The 19,271-nt window shown below is 39.3% G+C and overlaps 1 protein-coding gene across 2 annotated transcripts in view; it reads right to left on the bottom strand.

Moving 5' to 3' along the window:
- LOC130548858 (metabotropic glutamate receptor 7) overlaps positions 1-18,461 on the bottom strand; it is a 216,209-nt gene extending 197,748 nt beyond the window's left edge. For both annotated transcript variants that reach the window (XM_057325892.1, XM_057325891.1), the window contains exon 1: positions 17,080-18,461. In XM_057325892.1, the coding sequence (XP_057181875.1) occupies positions 17,080-17,559 (480 nt within the window). In that variant the 5' untranslated portion in view covers positions 17,560-18,461. The remainder of the gene's footprint in view (positions 1-17,079) is intronic.
- Between the last annotated feature and the right edge of the window lie 810 nt (positions 18,462-19,271).

Here is a 19,271-nt window from a genome sequence, read left to right as displayed (position 1 = left end):
ATGAATCCTAATCTGTGCAATAACATATCAAATCCTCCCAAAATGCATTGCACATTCAAACCATTTCAGAGCCTCACAACCTCTTTACTAATTTACATAAAAATCCATAAAACTCAACTATAACGTCAACATTTCCTAAATTCGAACTGAGACATTGTTCTGGACAACAGCACACATAGAAATGTGTCCAGGTGTGCATACGAAACCCACTTTGCATCCCAAAGACCTAACATTGCTCATTGACTGTGATTAATCGTGCCGCTTCCTACAATCGCTGCACAGAGTTCTCCACTTCCCTGGGTACAATATTACCATGGTAACATGTTCCAGCACAATTGCCTTCAGTCTGCTGAAATGCCTCACTACAGAACTGTGCTGTCAAGAAAAATGTGCCTCTATCCCCTGAGAAGTCTCATTAAAACAGAATGTTGTGTTTTTCATCAAAAATATTGCATTATTGATTTTGACGTGACCGGTGTCATTACATCTTATTCATTTTATATATTCATTTTATATATTATATATATTATAAATAATAATTATTAGTCATTCCTTATGTTTGTCACTGGGTTTTGCAAATATCTAACCAATAAAAAGTACTTTTTGTATTTAAATTTATTTATTTCAAATTTAAAGTGTTTTTTCCATTTCCGAAAAAACTGCTAATTTGGACATCTGAGGTTTCGGAAAGAGAGTGACAATATTTTGGTTGCATTTGTGAGTTAATAAAAATGTAACTGGTTGTGGTAAAATAGGCACATACCTTAATAAATCTCTAAATCTACTTCTACCTCTGATTTTCTACTCGTACCTCTGAAGAAATATTGTATTGCTGACTGAGAGAATCAATATCAGATTGTGTCGTGGCGAGACGTCCGATTTAAACCTCTATAGTATTGTACAGTTGTGCAGCCAAAGTATGTCAGATTGTTGTAATCTCCACTAACAACAATCAGGCGTCAAAATAACTAATTGTGACTGTGTGAATCATCTCCTAAAATGACACAAACAGAAGTAAATGAACGTTTCAATTTAGTGAACTCTCCTCTCAACCTCATTGAGAACTCCTGCAAATCATTAGGACACCAGTAACATGTAGCTTTACACAGTCTGTGATTCAGAGAATTTCCTTCAAATGGAGGGAGTGATTTCCTATCTGGACCGCTGGTCATTAGAGTCTGCCCGCAGCTCCCGATATGCCCCGACATCATGTAGATAATTTCAGAAGAGCTTCTCATCATTAGCCCTGACAAACTCCCCAAGACGCTAACCAATCACACGCCCGATCAAGCATCCCGACCAGGCCGGGTCAAGAGGAACCATTGGAGCGGTTCTCTCGCAAACGTTGAAGAGGGAAAAGAGAAATTGGCCACCTCTTGCTAGCCTTCTCGGGCGAAGGTCGAGGCTAGATCAATTATTATATTCATATAGGCAAACGGTACTTGGGGGAGGGGGACACTAACCATGCAGTGTTTGAACTGTCAATTATCTGGACGTTTTTGGACGCAATACAATTCACTATAGTACAGTCCCATCAGCAAGGACCCTGATGAAATTAGCACCACTATTAAACTACTACAGACAGCACTACAATTTTCAATTTTCATGATATTTACAACTGACCCATTTTACCATGGGTTACTGAGTCCGTGAGGTCTTTATTTCAGCCGTTGGCATAGTGCCGTAGTGGTAACCGCCACTGACAAGAGGCTATTTAAACCAGACACATTCCTGAAATTGTGGAGAAAGGTTCATTGGTCCACCTTATGCCAAAAACCTAAAATATTAAAATTAAATAGATTGCAAGAAGTGTTTTATGTCGATTCGCGTTCTTTCAATACAGATTTCTTACATTCATTTTTTTCAGTTCATTCAATGCCCCTTACACAAATGCTGTCCTCAATGGTCAGTTGGACCATCACAATGTGCTGCAGGAAACTCTGATTGAATCGCAAGCGACATGCTGTGTTGACACTTGAGGGCCCGATTGGACAGACCACAATGTTCTCCAGAGCTCCGCCACTCTACCAACGCAAGGTGCCCGTTCCGATTATCCACCTCATGTGGACAACCTCGATCCAAGAACACCTACAGCCATCATTCTCTGCTGGTACCAGCTCGGCCACTCATTTCGAAGATTTCCACTTGGCTTCTTCGCTGTTGGATGTATATGTAAGACAGAAGAGTCCCTCGCTTGGTGCCAGTCTAACTGCTTCCGCGAGCTACGCTTGAAACTGTTTAGCGGTACCAACCTATCAAGCCAACCGTGAGGAACAAACGATAATGTCAATTGTTTCAGACAAGGTGCTGCTGTAGATCAAGTTATGGACTGAGTAATAGTTGGTGGACGAGAATTGGAAGAGGGGTGGAATGGACAGACAGCATCGATTGTGAAGGGATAAGTGTTCTTTAGCAAATGCCCTCAAACTCCCATTCCTTTTATTCCGATTCAATGAAATCATAACGGTAGGCTTTTCTGACTCTGTTAAATCCTAGAGGAGAATAGAGAAGTTTTAAGCTCAGTTTTTTCTTTGCCAAGTTCAAGCAGAAATCTCCTGACTTGTTTCTACAGAGTTTATTTTTAGCAGGGAACAGCGTGTGTTAACCGACAAAAAGCACAGATGACAGATTTTTCTTTACAAAACGTCTTTGTTCAGGAACAGTAATATTTATATATACAAAACATTATATTTGAGCAGCATTTTAAATATTTTTTTTGTATTTTCAAAAAGCAGACAGATCTTTCTTAAAAAACATGTTGTTAAGGAACCGTATTTATTTACGCAAATATTCAGCATAACTAGAAAGATCCACTATAAAAACTATAAAACAACCAAACTCTATAAAAAATCTACATTTTAGTTGGATTAGCTCATTTGAATTCTTGTTTTGTCTTCAGTTTAAAAAATTAGAATTCTCCTTGAGCCCCCCTAGAAGTCCCCCTGGCTGAAAAACAAGTCTGCCCTCCTAAAAAAATGACTACATAGGTCATTTTGGCAAGCAGCTTATTACGCTATATCTTTATGTTTTAAAGACAATCGTAGCTGTCGCAAAAAAGTCTTGTGTTGCATGTGACGTCATGAAATGAACTTAGACCGTCGCTATCAAATAAAATGCGTGCACTTTATATATAACGTGTGACCTTTATACATAGTCCCACCCTTTTTCAATGGTAAATTAGCAAAATCTGTTTTTAAACGTATGCTTTGGATAAGTGCATGCAATGCACATATTATTTATTAGTATGTGATCAAACCAATTATTCTTGCATTGCTAAAGCGAGACTCTAACAACCGAGCTACGGGAACCTCCGATAAGGAGAAGTGGCATTACCTGCTGTAAAGGCACTATTTAGGGTCGTATTTAAGGAAAGTGACAAACAACCTATGCCGTACTGAGGCAGCATTGCATCTGTTCTTGACAGGAAATACAGCCAATCCCATAATGCATTGCAAGGTGAATGATTAGTATGTGTCACTTTGTTAGCTTAGCAATACACTAACTGCAAACTCAATTTAATTGAGAGTTAATGCAATTGATTAACTCAAATTAATGTAATTAACTGTGAGTTAAGTCTTTGCACTTCACATGAGGAGCGCTATCTGTATGACTGAATCGCTACCTAGGTAGAGTATTCCAAAGTGGCCACTTCTGAGGTTTTTATTTCAGTTAGCATGCTGTCTTAAAAGGCAGTTGCCTACGAAGGCCGTAAACAGCAATGGAAATCAAAGAGAACAAAGCCTATGTCTGTTCTATGCCGAAGTTTGAAAAATCTCTATAATATTATCATATTTATTCATGCAAACAGACCTAAAAGCACCTCGTATTACTTTAAGAGCAATAAACAAATGAGTTCATTCATCCCTATTTTGTCCCACTTCCCACAGTCATATGTTTAACTCTCACTCAGGTTTATAAGACAAGAAAGATGCAATTTGAAACAGATTTATTTCAAGTGTAGATTGGTCTGAAGATGGGGCTTTGGATCAGCTTCCAATCTGCTAAATGCTGTATTATCAAAGCAATGAAAAGCTAATTTCATGCAAAGCGATACACGTATATTACACGTATGTAATATGAACTTAATAGTAAAAATTATCAAAAGTCAAAATGTATCTTTTAAATAGCACTTATCTACATTAAAACATTTGTCCTTTTCACTTTTTCTCTGAAACGAAAGAAAACATCAAATAGCAAAGATCATTGATTTAACATTGGTTCAACGTTATTCTCAACACTCATTCAACATTAAATTAATTGTTTTGTTATCTGGGATACCAATATGTAAATGTGATGCATGCTGACTTAAGTTTGAAGTGAAGTTATTTAATTAACAAATGACATGATTTCACTTGTTTATACACCAAACTCTTTAGCCAGAGCTAGATTCCATTATCAGTACAACAGATTCATAATGCATGAAATATTAAACCTACATCAGCAATGTCTTGAAAAGTCAATATGATCTATGACAAAAATTGGAAAGTAATCTCAGTACTTCTGGGACAGTGGACCCAATAGCACCCCCCCATAAAATCCAATAAAACAAGAGGAAATCTGTAAATTTCTGTAAGAATTAAAGGATGTAAATCAGATTACCCTCTTTAGGCCCAGTTAAACATCCTGCTTTTAATGGTGTTTGCTGAAAACTTTCCTCCGTATTTCCTTTGGGGCTGAATTAGTCCTGCTTACGTCTTTGTTGTAAACCTTAAAGATTTGACTGGATTTGAATGCAAATTGCTGCAAAGGGCCTCTCAAACCATAAGCTGACTATTCGCTTGAGCAAAATGTTCCCTTCGTTCCATTTTCCTGGAAAGAAAATGACACGTCTGGTATTTTTCTGGTATTTTCTCCGCGTTAGATATATGTAAAACACATTATTTTTATAGCCAATAACAACGTTCCCTAGACAGATGGGAAAATTAGGTAGTTCTTATATGAAATGCTGGGAAGAGAAGTGTGACGCCATCAGATCAGAATTTGACAGATGCCACATATGTATGTGATTTAAACACAGCAGGGCTGAACATTTACTGTAAGACATATAAAAACGTGATATGCAATTTTTTTTTTTTTTAGTAGAACAGTTCATACATGACTGAAATGCTTTTATTTAGTAAACCAGGCATGGCTAGGCGTTTAGCCTCAAAGAAAAGTTGAGGATAAACATGAACAATTAAATCTTCATGAGGTAATTCAAACATTTCTGTCTTCATTCTCAAAAACTTGGCTTCTTTCTCCCACTTACAGGTTTTATGTTGAAACTGAGATGGGTTTATTCTGGGGCATTCATAACTGTCCTTCTGACATGCTAATCCATTTGTTTATAATTGTGACTCTTATTTTGACAGGGCTAAATTCATTACCGTCTGATCTGAATGTGGGACATAATTAGAACCCTCTTCAAGCCGCAGCCAACCCTCACTTCACTTCTGCCAAAACGGATCATGCCGCAACGTAATTAAACTTCAGCTCATCTGTCAGGGACTCGGGGTTTTTCGACAAGAAAAGAAGCGGCAGGTCCTCTACCTTAAACGTACGGTAAAGTGGCCACAAACACTTGTTTTCAGCAAATAACAGTCTGAGGTCTTCTTAGATCAGAGGTCAGGATGAATTGGTTTTCCCTGCAGATTTAATTGGAGTAATTTGACATATTTACAAGTGAAGCCATTTATTTAATGAGAAATGTGAGGAGGGACATGATTTTATCTATTGTAAATTGACTGGGTTGTAAAACGTGGCTGTGAAAAACCACAATGAAGCTTTTGGAAAGAGATTTTAGAGCAGGGACATATTTTACAAACGATTATTCTGAATAACGTGCATTGATGACACGTGGACAATAACAACCCTAGTGTGTACTAAAGATGTACAGTAAATTTCACGTTGAACATAAAGTCTGGGCTTGTCTCGCGATAAAATGCAAAAATGCGTATTCGTACAGTGAATAAGCTTACAATGGAAAGCCACAAATACTATAACCCAAAATATTCCTGTAAGTGTATTTATTTATTCTAAGGTAACCATGCTTAACATTATTATGCTTGAAACCCTGAGTCAAGACGGGAATAAACCGATATCATTATCACTAGCGTTAAGTTAAGTAAATCCAAACAAACGTGAATCTAGTTCTAAGCAGAGGGGTTTTCTCATTATTTTAACTCGGTTGACACATACTGGCAGTGAGCTTATGGGAAACCACGCACGCCGTTCCCCTCAACGTGCCTTCGAGTGAGTATCTGCCACTGCACAGATGGGTGACTCTCAAAGCGTCTCTCCTCCACCACCTGACAAGGTTCTGAGGAAATCAAATGAAACTTACTTAATGATCGGCTCAGCTACAACCTGAATTAGTGCCGCATGTATTTCTCATGTAATTGGTAGCTTCATCCAAATAAGCACATATATGAGAATGAGTAAATGAGGATCATGATCAAGATGAGGAAATCTTAAAAACTATGAAAGTTAAATGCTGTGACCCCTTCTGGTAGGTGGTCTAAAACGTCTTTCTTCATTGACAGAAATGCAAAAAAGGAGCCTTCAAATGTGCTTTTTTCATTTCTGAAGAGCTCTTAAACGCACTTAAATGGACTGCCTTTATAAACAGTAAGGCTGAGCTTTTTACTCAGAAAAGTCGCTAATGAAGAGCTTACACTCTAAACGTTCCTAAAACGTTCTTTCCCCAAGACGTATATTCTTCTTTCTCAATAATCTCTATAGAGAGAGCATCTCTATAGTATTTTATAGAGAACCTTCAACATTCAAAGAAGCTTTCTGTTGCATTGAAACGTTCTTCGTAGTGAAAAAGTTCAAACTTTAAAAAAATAAGGAAATGGTTCTTTTAAGAGGATACTTCACCCGGAAAAGAACATCATCATTTATTCACCCTCATGTCACTTAAAACCTGTATATGACTCTTTCTTCTGTGGAACACAAAAGAAGATATTTTGAGAAATGTCTCTGTGTTTTGTGTTCATAGATTGGAACTCAAAGGGGGGGGTCGATGTGGTTTGGTTACCAACATTCTTCAAAATATCTTCTATTATGTTCTGCAGAAGAAAGTCTTATAAGTTTGAAAGTAAATGAGAATGAGTAAATGATGAAAGAATTTTCTTTTTTGGGTGAACTGTCACTTTATGACCTTTTGACTAAGAGGTTGCTTGGGAAAAATGGTTCTATGTCATCATCTTTTTATGACTATTCAGTCTTGTCTGGATTATCTGGATGCTTTTATAATGCCATTATCCAGTCAGTGTTCCTATGATGTCATTGTGGTTTCTTCAGGGTAATTTTCTCAGAAACCTTTATTGACCCCTGTGCTCATGAGCAAAGATGGCATCAAGTACTTTCTGGACATACTATCGGACCGTTTTCTCATCAGACCTCACCGCAACACAATGTCCTTCTCAATCTAAACACCAGGGTTTGATGCCTCGCGTCTTATATAATTCCTCCCTTCACCTCAGGGCAGGACTCTCCCAAAACATACAAACTATTGATCCAAACATTGGAGAAACATCCAATTCTCTAGTCTTCATGAAGCGAGATGCTTCTTATAAGTTTGTTTGCCAATAACTGTTCTGGGTTTGAAAGCCCTACCTCTGAAATGTTTTTGCTACTTTTTATCGCAGGTGAGAAGACACGGTAAGAAGCTGTTTTGTAGGTTTCTGCTGGAGAGAATCCCGCATCCCCTGCTGTACGAGTGCGCGTGAACGGCTAGTCTTGTTTGCTCGAATGAAGGATTTGAAAGCATAAGTGCTTTGACATTCAACAAAAGCTGTTTTGCTAATGCTAAAGGAACAGTTCATCGAACAATGACAATTATGTCATCATTTATTTCATCAGCATGTCAACCTTGACATGAGAATGAGCAAATAATGACAGATTTTGCATTTTAGGGTGAAAGAAAAATCTGTTATTCATGTAATTTATTCACCATTCAAAAAACCGTTCAAAACCTGTATTATTAATCTTTTTTCAGTGGAACACAAAAGAAGATATTTTAAAAAATGTCGCAATGGTTTTGTGCCATTCGTAAGTCAATGGGGGTCAATGTTGTTTACCTACTGACATGATAAGGTAGAAACAAGGTCAATTATAATACAACAAAAAAACAGCCTACTCACTATATATTCACCTCAGGATTTCAGACTGACTCACCTAACATTTCACTCTCAGTTAATTAAAAACAACACTAATATTTTGCACAAAAAATGGTCGAAAGCACCTAACTCACCGTGAAGCACGCAACATCTTCTATGCTAACAGCATCTAACGTGCCTGAGAGAGGCGGCAGTCTGATGTGGTCTCCACTAAATAATCAGCACTCAAGTACATTTGGTTTAGTACTCTATAGTCTTCTGATCTGTTAGCGATAGATCATTCAAACAAATTATTCCTTCGCATGTTGAGGTAATAGCAATACAAATTAATCAGTTGCACTCAATGTGATAAATGTCAGCTGTGTCTGCGGGGAGCCAGGGTATCTATTGATTGGAGAGACGAAATTATTTCATTAATTACTTGTATGTATATCATTGACGCTTCCTAAATGAGAAAAAAGATCCGCGCTCAATATGATTTATGGCAGCTCACCCAGCGGGACTCTCTCTTTTAACGAGCTCCGAGACGAGCCAATGGCAGTCATGCTGTATGACATCAACGGAGGATTTTTCCAGACTTCATGCTGAGCAACTTCACAGGCAGGCATTGAACAAGAGATAAGAGAGAGCACTCGGAAAAACTTAAAGCTCATCCTCGACTGGCATTAGACAAACTAATGATTATGATGTTTGGAATTAAGATTAGCTGAAATGCCGATGAGATGCCGCTTATAAAATACCTGTTATCAGCACTGTCGGATATGCCACGGAAGTGAAATGTGCCACAATGCGGCGAGATTTGCATTGGAAAAAAACGTTAAAACAAAAACAACACTGGTCCAGTATAGCTCGTAAAAAAAAGTTGTTTTGAGGTGCTAGAGTATTTTTCTTGCATTGTGCAGTCAATTAGTTTGTTTGTACAATTTTATGAATCATCTTAAAATCAAACTATATCATGAAAAAGGTATCAATCGAATCATGCAAAAAAATCTGTCGAACAACTGAAGTTACCATGTAAGAGATTGAATTCATGATGCTCTCGATTCTGAAAGTAATACCTTAACAAAGACTTGTTGATTAAACGTTACCGAAACGAAATGGTAAAAAGTATTATGACGGTAAAAATATGATGCGTGTGCAGTTGTGGTCTTTTTTTTAAGTATTTTGATTGCACTCCCATAAATTGTTCATCTTTTCAATACTTTTCAATATTAAAAGTTTCTATACTTTGCTATCAAAGATTGAATTAGTGCACAGATCTTTGAGAAAGTTTTAAATTTTATGATGATACAAATTTGACATATCGTCGCTGTCCTTCGGAAACCAAATTTGCTGTTTTTCTGGAAGTGGAAAACCACTTGTAGCGAGGAAGGCGGGACGAAAGCCGTGGGGCAGGAAGGCGGGGCCGGTGGCGTGAGTGATAATGAGTATCAGCTGTACGCGCACCGGTCTCGCATGCCTCACGGGGGAGCTCGGGAGCATAAGAGGACAAGCGACGGGACTGCCGACGAGAGAGGACCGGGCCCGGAAATGTTAAGTTTTGTGTTTATGTTTGTGTGGCCGGCAGTCGTCCGTGAGGGGCTGCCGGCCTTTTACTTCTGTATTATTGTTTGTTTATTTTTGATTAAAGTTTATTGTTAAATGTTCGCCGGTTCCCGCCTCCTTCCTTCCTTACATTGAACCTCGTTACACTGGTGCCGAAACCCGGGAGGAAGGAGGGACATGCTGTCGAAGAGCCCTCGCTGCCGAGCGGCCTCGCGGTGCTGAGGAGTTCGGGCAGCGCGGACGAGGGACGTCCGCCAGCGGCTGCCAGAGGCAGTGGTGCTGGAGCGAGAGGAATCGGTGGGGACGGAGAGCTCGCGGCCGTGCTCCTGGGACGAGGTGGGATGGCGGCCATAGAGGGAGCGGAGGAGTTGCCGCCGTTGGCCATGAGCCGGAATCCTGTTGCCAACAACCATGATGGTGAGGAACAGGAAACGGGGAACTCGTTGCCGGTTGCCCTCAGCCAGAAGCCATCGCCGGCCACCAGGAGGCGGAGGAGGATTGGGCCATCCACCGAACGTCCAGCACCACAACGTAGCACCGCGAGGAAGAGCCTCTCGGCTGGGCTGAGGACCGAACGACAGCGTGTCAGGGAACCGGACCAAAACTTTTTTTTTCCTCTCTCCCCTCTCTCGTCCCTGTCGATCCTCGTGCTCCCGTCTCCGCTTCTCGTCTCATCCGTACATACCCCCCGGCCTGTAAGGGGCGATGGGGGTATGTGGCGAGGAAGGCGGGACGGGAGCCGTGGGGCGGGGCCGGTGGCGTGAGTGATAATGGAAATCAGCTGTGCGTGCGCCGGTCCCGCATCGCCCACGGAGGAGATTGGGAGCATAAAGGGAGGAATCGACGGGACTGCCGACAAGAGAGGACCGGGCCTGGACATATGTTAAGTTTTTTTATGTTTATGTGGCCGGCAGTCGTCCGTGAGGGGCTGCCGGCCTACTTTTACTTCCGTATTATTGTTTGTTTATTTTTGATTAAAGTTTGGTGTTAAATGTTCACCGGTTCCCGCCTCCTTTCTTCCTTTTATTGAACCTCGTTACACCACTGTACTTTTTAAATGACGAAGTATTATGTTGTCAAAGTTGACAGGCACTTTTTAATACTTTTTATTGGTTGGATATTCCCAAAACCCATTGATAAGTATCTTAAAGGAAATGTTCGTCACAAAATCAAAATAGCATTATTTTTTTCTCACCCACATGACGTTCAACATGTTTTAAGACCTCGCGGCATCTTCGGAACACAAATAAAGATATTTTAGGTGACATCCGAGAGATTTCCAGGCCTCCTCATAGACATCATGGTTATAGTTCTTGTCAAGATCCAGACAAGTACTAAAGACATCGTTAAATTGGTCCATCCGCTCAAAGTGGCTCAATTGAGTTTTTTTGAAGACAATACTTTATGTGCAAAAAAACAAACCAAAATAACGACTTTAATCGATATATTCTCCTCTGTCTTGTCAGTCTATGGTGCACGTTCACGAAAGCAATTTGACGCATGCACATTCAGTGGGGGCAGATGCCAGCGTTCTGATTGACAACCCGGGAGCATGTAGCGATTAAAGTAATATTTTGGTGTGTTTTTCGCACATAAGGTATTGTTGTCGCTTCCAAAAAATCTAAGCCACTATGAGTGGATGGACTTTTCTGGATCTTGACAAGAACTATAACCATAATGTCTATGACGAGGCCTGGAAATCTCTCGGATGTCACCTAAAATATCTTTATTTGTCTTCCGAAAATGCCGGGAGGTCTTAAAACATGTTTAACGTCATGTGGGTGAGTAAAAAAATCACACAATTTTGATTTTGAGATGAACTTTTCCTTTAATGTTTAAAATAGCATAAATTGCGATGTATGGTACACATACATTTAGTGCTATTAAAAACAGCTAGAAAAAAGTCAGTCAATATTTTGTATCGCCAGTTAAATATCAATGGGACTCACTCATAAAACACAACATTTTTGTGTGAATCGTTCATAAAACGTCTTACAAACTCATTTAATCCAATGCAACCGCTTATGCAAGAATGGATTCATGAATGACCAAATTCATTCATGTTGTGTTTCAAGAACAAGGTCCACTGAGAGTAATGGAGTGTTTCGAACACATTTCCAGCTACCGTCCTCGTAACTTCAGCCAAATCATTAATCTGTATCATTTGTCAGGCCCATTGAACCCACCTGATCTAAAATGGCATCCTTTCAACATAAATTCCCCAGTAGAACCAAATTTAATGTTACGTAACAAAAAGTTGCAATCTGGCAATGCCGCCATCAAGGTTTTTGGCAGGCACCAGTTTACACATGCGGCCAATATTGATAAATGGGCTGGGATTTCACATGCTGAAAAGAGGCCAACCCTGAAGCCAATCGGAAGCCAAAGGATGTCGACGGCTGATAAAAAGACAAGAGGTGGGAGGTGATCATAGCCGAATAACCTGAAGGTGATCGCGTCTTCCATCAACTCTTGCCACCATGCCATTGTCTAACCACCTTGGCATCTCTCTCTCTCATGACAAGAGATTGACAAAAGATTACCATGGTAATTACATGGTACAAGGAAATATTGTAGATCCAAAAACAACTTCTGATTTTTTCTTTTTTATTAGAGGTTGAAAAAAGAGTATCAGAAGTATGAGTAATGTAAAAACATTACAGAAATAAGTAGATTTGGACATTTTCTGAAGAATACACGAGTACAAAACCGGCCACTGCTTAGCTAGGCTATAGTGGATGGTTGGCAGGAGGTTTTTTAATGACGCCAAATGCCCATCCCTAAATCTCTGCGATAATCTGCTCCTTAAAAATGTCTCAGATCCCTCCTTTAATGCAAATTTATAGGATTTTTTCACCCCTGATATAATTCGACAAGTGAAAATCCCAAATCCCATAATTTAGTTAACTTAATTTATAGTGCTTTTCAACGAGTCGCACAATCTAAGGTATAATGCAGGTCCACAGCACAAATGCTGGACAAGATTTCGGATTAGGGCTCTAGTATGAAGCCTGGAGCCATAGCTGCGAGCGATGAGCAATAATAACACTGATGCTACACAAACGTCACTAAAATAACTACAGTAAGACAAAGATGTCACATTTCATACCTGCCTCCCACTGATTGGTTAAAATATCTGTGCTGCACAATTCCTGGGTTTGTAGGTTACAGCTTCTGTGAGCGATGAATCCCACGGTACTTATATTTTTAGACTTCTGTCACCGTAGCGATTGTCACTTTCGTGTTGGTGGCCTCCGAATGAGTGATAGCAAACATATACTGTATTTACTAGAGCTCTGAGCGGCAAGCCTTCTGGGCCAGCAAACCTCCAAAGACGTCAGAGAAATCAATAGTCACTTACAGACTCTGGAGAATCGCGGTGACAAGAAGCGTCCTGTTCGTTTTAATCATCATTTCAATGGAAAAACATTGATGTTTCTGCATCTGACTGATAAACCAATAACTGGCACGATATCGCAATGCCAACATCGTAAATAATCCTGTGCCTGTAAAACGTAAGGCCTATTCGGTGTTCCAGATTGAAAGACGTAGGGCTGGACATGATTTTATCGTATCCAAATTGATTAGATTGTGAAACGCTGTTTCCCATCATATCAGAGCGAGTTTGCAGTAGATTATGGAGGACTTCTTTGAGCCGGTGGCAACTTTTGAATAGGAATGCACAGAAATGAAAATTCTTGTCTGAAGCAGAGTACCGAGGTTTTGGATTACTTTTGGATTATTATACGCTACTGCAAAACGATTTAAAGACATCATTTTAGTTATTTACACAGTTTTTTCAATTTTATTTTAGTAGTGTTTTTTACTAATTTTATTAGCACATTTACTTCAAATTACACAAGTAAATAATATATTTCACTACAGTTTTTTTTCAAGAGCTGTGAAATGATTATCACATTCAGAATAAAAGTTTGTATTTAATAAAAGTATTTACATAATATATGTCTGCGTACTGTGCATATTAATTTTGTATTTATAAACACATACACATACACGTATTCAGATAGATAGAAAATATTTACACGTATTTATTTATATTTACCAATAATTTAAAATATATATAAATGTTTATTAATTATTATATTTTGTATTTTTCTTAAATATATGCATGTATGTGTATGTTTTATAAATACAAAATTAATATGCACAGTACACAAACATATTATGTAAAAACAAACTTTTATTTTCCGTATGCGATTAATCGCGATTAATCGTTTGTCGCCCCTATTTTTTTTTCATTTTGGGTATGTCATAATTTGTTAACCAGATTTTTATTTTGACAGGTTGTGGCAAAGACCTGTTCAGTGCATGTCAAAGTATGTCAGCAGCTGCAGGGCTTTTGTCAGACCACCCACTACCGTCTAAAGTTACTGAGTTAGCGACAGCTAGGTCTTTCGTTCCGAAATTTAGTCCGCGTCGCGTTTTTTTTCCGGACACTTTAAAACGCTTCCACAATCTACAATGCACCTCCTTCTCTATAGTTGCAACTTGATCGCATCATCAAAAACGTCATTGTTTGGTAAAATTTATTTGGTCCTTTTACGTATTCCACCCAACACTGAGTTTTTTGGATTTTGTTCTCTACTTTTGAGGGGGTTTCTGATCAGGACAGGGAGATTGTGTATCCCAATGGTAACATTTCTGTTTTGAATCTGTCAATTGTTATTATGCCAACAAGAAATGGCATTAATTAATTTTCTGCATTATCTATTAGCAAGACCTAAAACAGTAGCATAAAACAATAAAAAAGTTTATTACATTATTATATTCCATAGTCAGATCACATTCATTTTTTAAATTTAGTAATAAAATCCACTTATAATACATGCACGTTAAGACCAATAATGTGTAATAAAGAAGTCATTGTCAATAACTTTTTTATTAAGAAACTTTCCTATAACATTTGCCCAACTGCAACATTTGCAGTTCTCTTTGCTCTTTGTGCCAGAAAATAAAATAATAATAAAGCCACTGCAGTAATGGCATATCACGAGTTTAACCACAACCAAATGAAATTCGCAGCCTGTGGCGTCAGAAGTATTCTGAGTCAAAATGTGTTGAGGTGGAATCTACAGTAAACCCGACGGTACGTCTCATGAATTGTGTCAGGGTGCATCGCCCTCAACACTTCAACCCTCATCACGCCAGTGCTCATAGCACTTCGAAAACGCTCGGGGCCAATGGGGATGCCCTCAGAAATCCCAGCCCTACAGCAAATAAAAACAGTCTTGAGACCTGAAGCAAGTGCGAGGCCATAGGGAAATAAGACGCAGGTGGTTAGTGGGGCACAACGTGACTCTAAATTTGCTTTCTTAATGCTTAGAAATGAAAATCTGTGACATCCTGGCTGGTGTTAAAATCCCATGTGTACAAGAGGTATTTTTGTAAATACTTCCTGAATAGTATACAGTATCTAGGACAGAAAGTCTGAAGCAGTCCGGGAGGTCTGCTGAAAGCACTCTGGCCATTAGCCGTGCGGTTCTTCCTGAAACTGAACTCAAGCAAAGTGGCATAAATATTGCAGCCTTATCTGAGTGCATTCAGCTCATTATTGTCAAGTTATTAATGCGAAAACATAAGGAACTGGTGCATTCATATTAAAATATAATAACTACATGCAGTTGAGCGCGCAAGTTTCAACGCTTTATAATGGTCATTCTACTGTTTTAAAATGCCTAAAAGATCTTGTAAATGGAATGGGTATCAAAGGAGATTTTGGTGGGTAAAAGCTTTATTTCAACACATTAGACGGCAGCTGGTGGCTAAGTGCTATGTGAGGGTGAACGGTGAGAGAAAACACATGCAGGTTTCTAAAAAAATCAGACTTGAGGGATAGTTCACCCCAAAATAAAAAATCACAATTTATTCTCCCTCATGTGGTGCAAATTGTGTAAACTGTAATTACACAAAATAAGATATTTTGAGAAATGTCTCCGTGGTTTGGTGTTCATACAATGGAAGTCAATGGGGGTCAATGTTGGTTACCAATATCTTATTTTGTGTTCTGCACAACATGAGGGTAAGTCAATAAACGAATTTTCATTTTTGGGTGAACTTGCCAAGTTAAGTCTTTAACAGCAATGCACTTTCAATGGAAGTCTATGCGTTGAGGCACTTCTGGCAGAAATGTGGAAATTATAGTCTTGTAAAATATCTTACAACACAAACTATGTTTTTAGACAACAATCTGTGTATTGTTTTTTCTCTATGTTAGAAGATCTTGTATAATTGGGCGTATTGCCAGTTTTACATTGTCATACCTGTAGCAGGATTATGTAAATTGGTGGAATGATGGAGTTTACCCATTTACTTCTAGTATAAATGAGTCCAAATGATTTTCTTTAATGGCAATCAACATCATTCCACTAAAGCAATCTACACTCTACATTCTTTTAGATTCTATCATAATGTTTGTTCGTTCAGATGTCTTTCCCCGCCTGTGCACTCGCATGCATGAGAAACAGAGAGAAAGAGTGCAAAGCATCACACAGAAGACGAGCTTTGCACTATCCAAGTAGACCAGTGGGATGTCATTAGTCGTGTTTATCTCTGATGCGGCGCACAGATAAATCGGAATAATCCCTTCACATCATTACAGTGAGCTTTACAGAATGTTACATTTTTAATTGCTGTATCTGTAATCAGAAATATCAGAATCAAGGGGCGGGATACAATTATTGCTGTGCATATCTGGGTGCATTTACGTTTCGCTTCTGTGCAACTAGTTGTTTCACGCCCCCACCACCGTTTCATATTAAATAGGCTGAGGGTTGTATTAGTCTCAGTTATGGATGTGATTTCCTAAGACACCTGTTTCACACAATACAGTTTATATTTACTAAAGATCGATGGCAACATTTTCTTACTTCAAAGAATCTAGGAATCAACAGTTTCTGTTGGATTTGAATCTAAAACGATGAACCTAAATCTGCAAACTCACTTGTATGAACACTGTAAAATACTCAAAGCCAGTTACACGAAGTGATGACAGCATGAGAATGGCACATTTTCTGTCATATTTTCTTAACAATGTTTTAGGGCTTTTATTTATTTACGGAAAATAATATACAAATACTAAAAAATAGCACTATTATCGTTGGTTTGGCAGTATATAGTAAACTAATTGAAGTACTTTGAAATTAAAAATGGACAGACATAGGGAGAGGAAGAGATGAAGAGAGAGAACCCCGCTGAAAGCCACTCTGCAGGTGCCAGTCGATGACTGATTGATAAATCGATTACGACTAACAGCCTGCTCTCCTTATATAACCGATTATAAAAACATTTACATACAAATAACTGCCGTTGTTTCATTATTATATGCCATTTTATATATGTATGAAATGGTGAATACGTGGACTCGTTACATTCCATTAGACATGTCACTACACGTTCTGTCTGCTTCACGTACCTGAAAAAGTCGCAGTATATTCGCAACCATGATAGACACTGAACTCGCCGAAGCCCCTATGACTCCCACCACCTTCTCGGGTTTGACAAACACCGGGGGCTCCCCGTTCGTGCACCTTACATCCGACGTGTCTTTCTGTATGAGAGCCTGCACAAAAGTGAGGGACTGCTCCAACGCATACGTATCGCGGGAACATGTGTCCAAAACCCTCGCGCCCAAAGTGATGTTGGGCAAAAGCTCGTCGTCGCTGTTGATCTGGTCCAAGGCGTAAAGCATCGCCTCCAATCGGTGTATCCCGTTTTCCTTCTTGATATCTCCACACGGCTCCCCAGACACCCCGCGGGCATGGACGGGAAAAAGGCCACCTAGGGTCAGGTCCCCTTCGATTCTGATGGAATGAGGTGCGTAAATTTCCTGCGAAAGTGTCACATCCACAAGAGCTTGGATTATCCAAAACACCCGCCATGGAAAGCAAGCCATGGTCTCCTTTTCGTTTTAGTAACCACCGAAGGCACTTTGTCAAAGTATTTATAGGTAAACCGAAACAGATTTGAGCTCGATGATGCCCATAGACTCGATCAAAGTAGGGTGGCTGAGAGGATATGTTGGGAGTTTCTTCAAAAACACCGCGCAATGAAAGGATGCGTAATTCCTTGGGAATGTGAGCATCGTACGGCGACGCTTGTTGCTCAAATAATCTGCATTGTTTATTTTCTTTCACAAAGAAACGGGCAACAAACCCAATGCATTTTTAATCGAGCTGTCCTTAAATCAGACACATTTCCACGCAAGACGCAACAATAAAGTGCACAGATATTCGACTAAGACGCGCGTTTCCTCGCCGATCCACGCAGTCACAACGCCGCTGGAAAGACATCGTAACGGAGTTTTACTATTAAGCGGATTAAAAAATGAAACGCGACAAAAAGTTTTCGCTCGGAACGACGCGTCAAGAACAACACGCAGGCAAAACGTTCGAGTGAATCGATGTCAGGTGAGAAATCCGTAACATCCTCCCGTCGCGGACTTCGCCGAGGCTCGTTTGGGTCGTAGCAGGCGCTGCATATTACATTTCAGAGGCGGAAAGCAAGGCTGCGTGATATCACGTCTTTTGGTGTTGGAAAAATCCTCAGAAGAACTGGGAGAGACGCGGAGGCAAGCCGTGTGTCTCCTCCTCTCTCTCCACCCAGCATCAAATATGGATTTGTCAAATGACTCAACGCACGATCGATGTCGTGTTACTCATCCTGGTCAGCCCTCAAAGAAAATGCGCTCCTGCGTTTGACGCGAATTACTGACTGACATGGCCATTACAGCTCATGAAACACGGAAAGGAAATTCTAATGAAGATCTCTCATAAGTTTGCAAGCCCCGTTCAACAGCTTACTCGAGATATGCATGTGAGAAAATGAATGTTTATCAATAAGGTAGGGAAGATATTCACAACAAAAATATGTCAGAGGAAAGAAAAAACAGCCTTTCTTTATTTATTTTGTTAGATTACATCTTTTCATCGATGTTAATATGGGATAATGAGAAGTATGTTTTTCTTTTCATATTGTTACGTTGCTGTTCCTGCGTTGAATAAAAGTACTGCCTTCACAGAGGTAAAGAATTCTGACATGTCAACATCAATTCACAATTTTATGTGAATAGTCCCCCCATAGTCTCTCTCTCTCTCACACACACACACACACACACACACACACACACACACACACACACACACACACACACACACACACACACACACACACACACAGAAAAAACAGCCTTTCTTTATTTATTTTGTTAGATTACATCTTTTCATCGATGTTAATATGGGATAATGAGAAGTATGTTTTTCTTTTCATATTGTTACGTTGCTGTTCCTGCGTTGAATAAAAGTACTGCCTTCACAGAGGTAAAGAATTCTGACATGTCAACATCAATTCACAATTTTACAGCCCCCCCCCCCCATAGTCTCTCTCTCTCTCACACACACACACACACACACACACGCGCGAGAGAGAGAGAGATTCTCAAACCATCAAAATGTAGCCTACTACAATTTCGTAGACGTATATAGTCTACATTTTAGAAGTATCTTATATTGTAGAAATTAGTCATATTTCAGTGCAATATTCAGTTTATCGTGACAATTAAGTACAACCAATGCATTTTTATTTAATTGTGAAGTCCTTTCTTTGTTA

Source organism: Triplophysa rosa, linkage group LG25 (genome assembly GCF_024868665.1).
Source record: "Triplophysa rosa linkage group LG25, Trosa_1v2, whole genome shotgun sequence".
Lineage (NCBI taxonomy): Eukaryota > Metazoa > Chordata > Actinopteri > Cypriniformes > Nemacheilidae > Triplophysa > Triplophysa rosa.
This window is presented reverse-complemented; position numbering and strand designations above follow the sequence as displayed.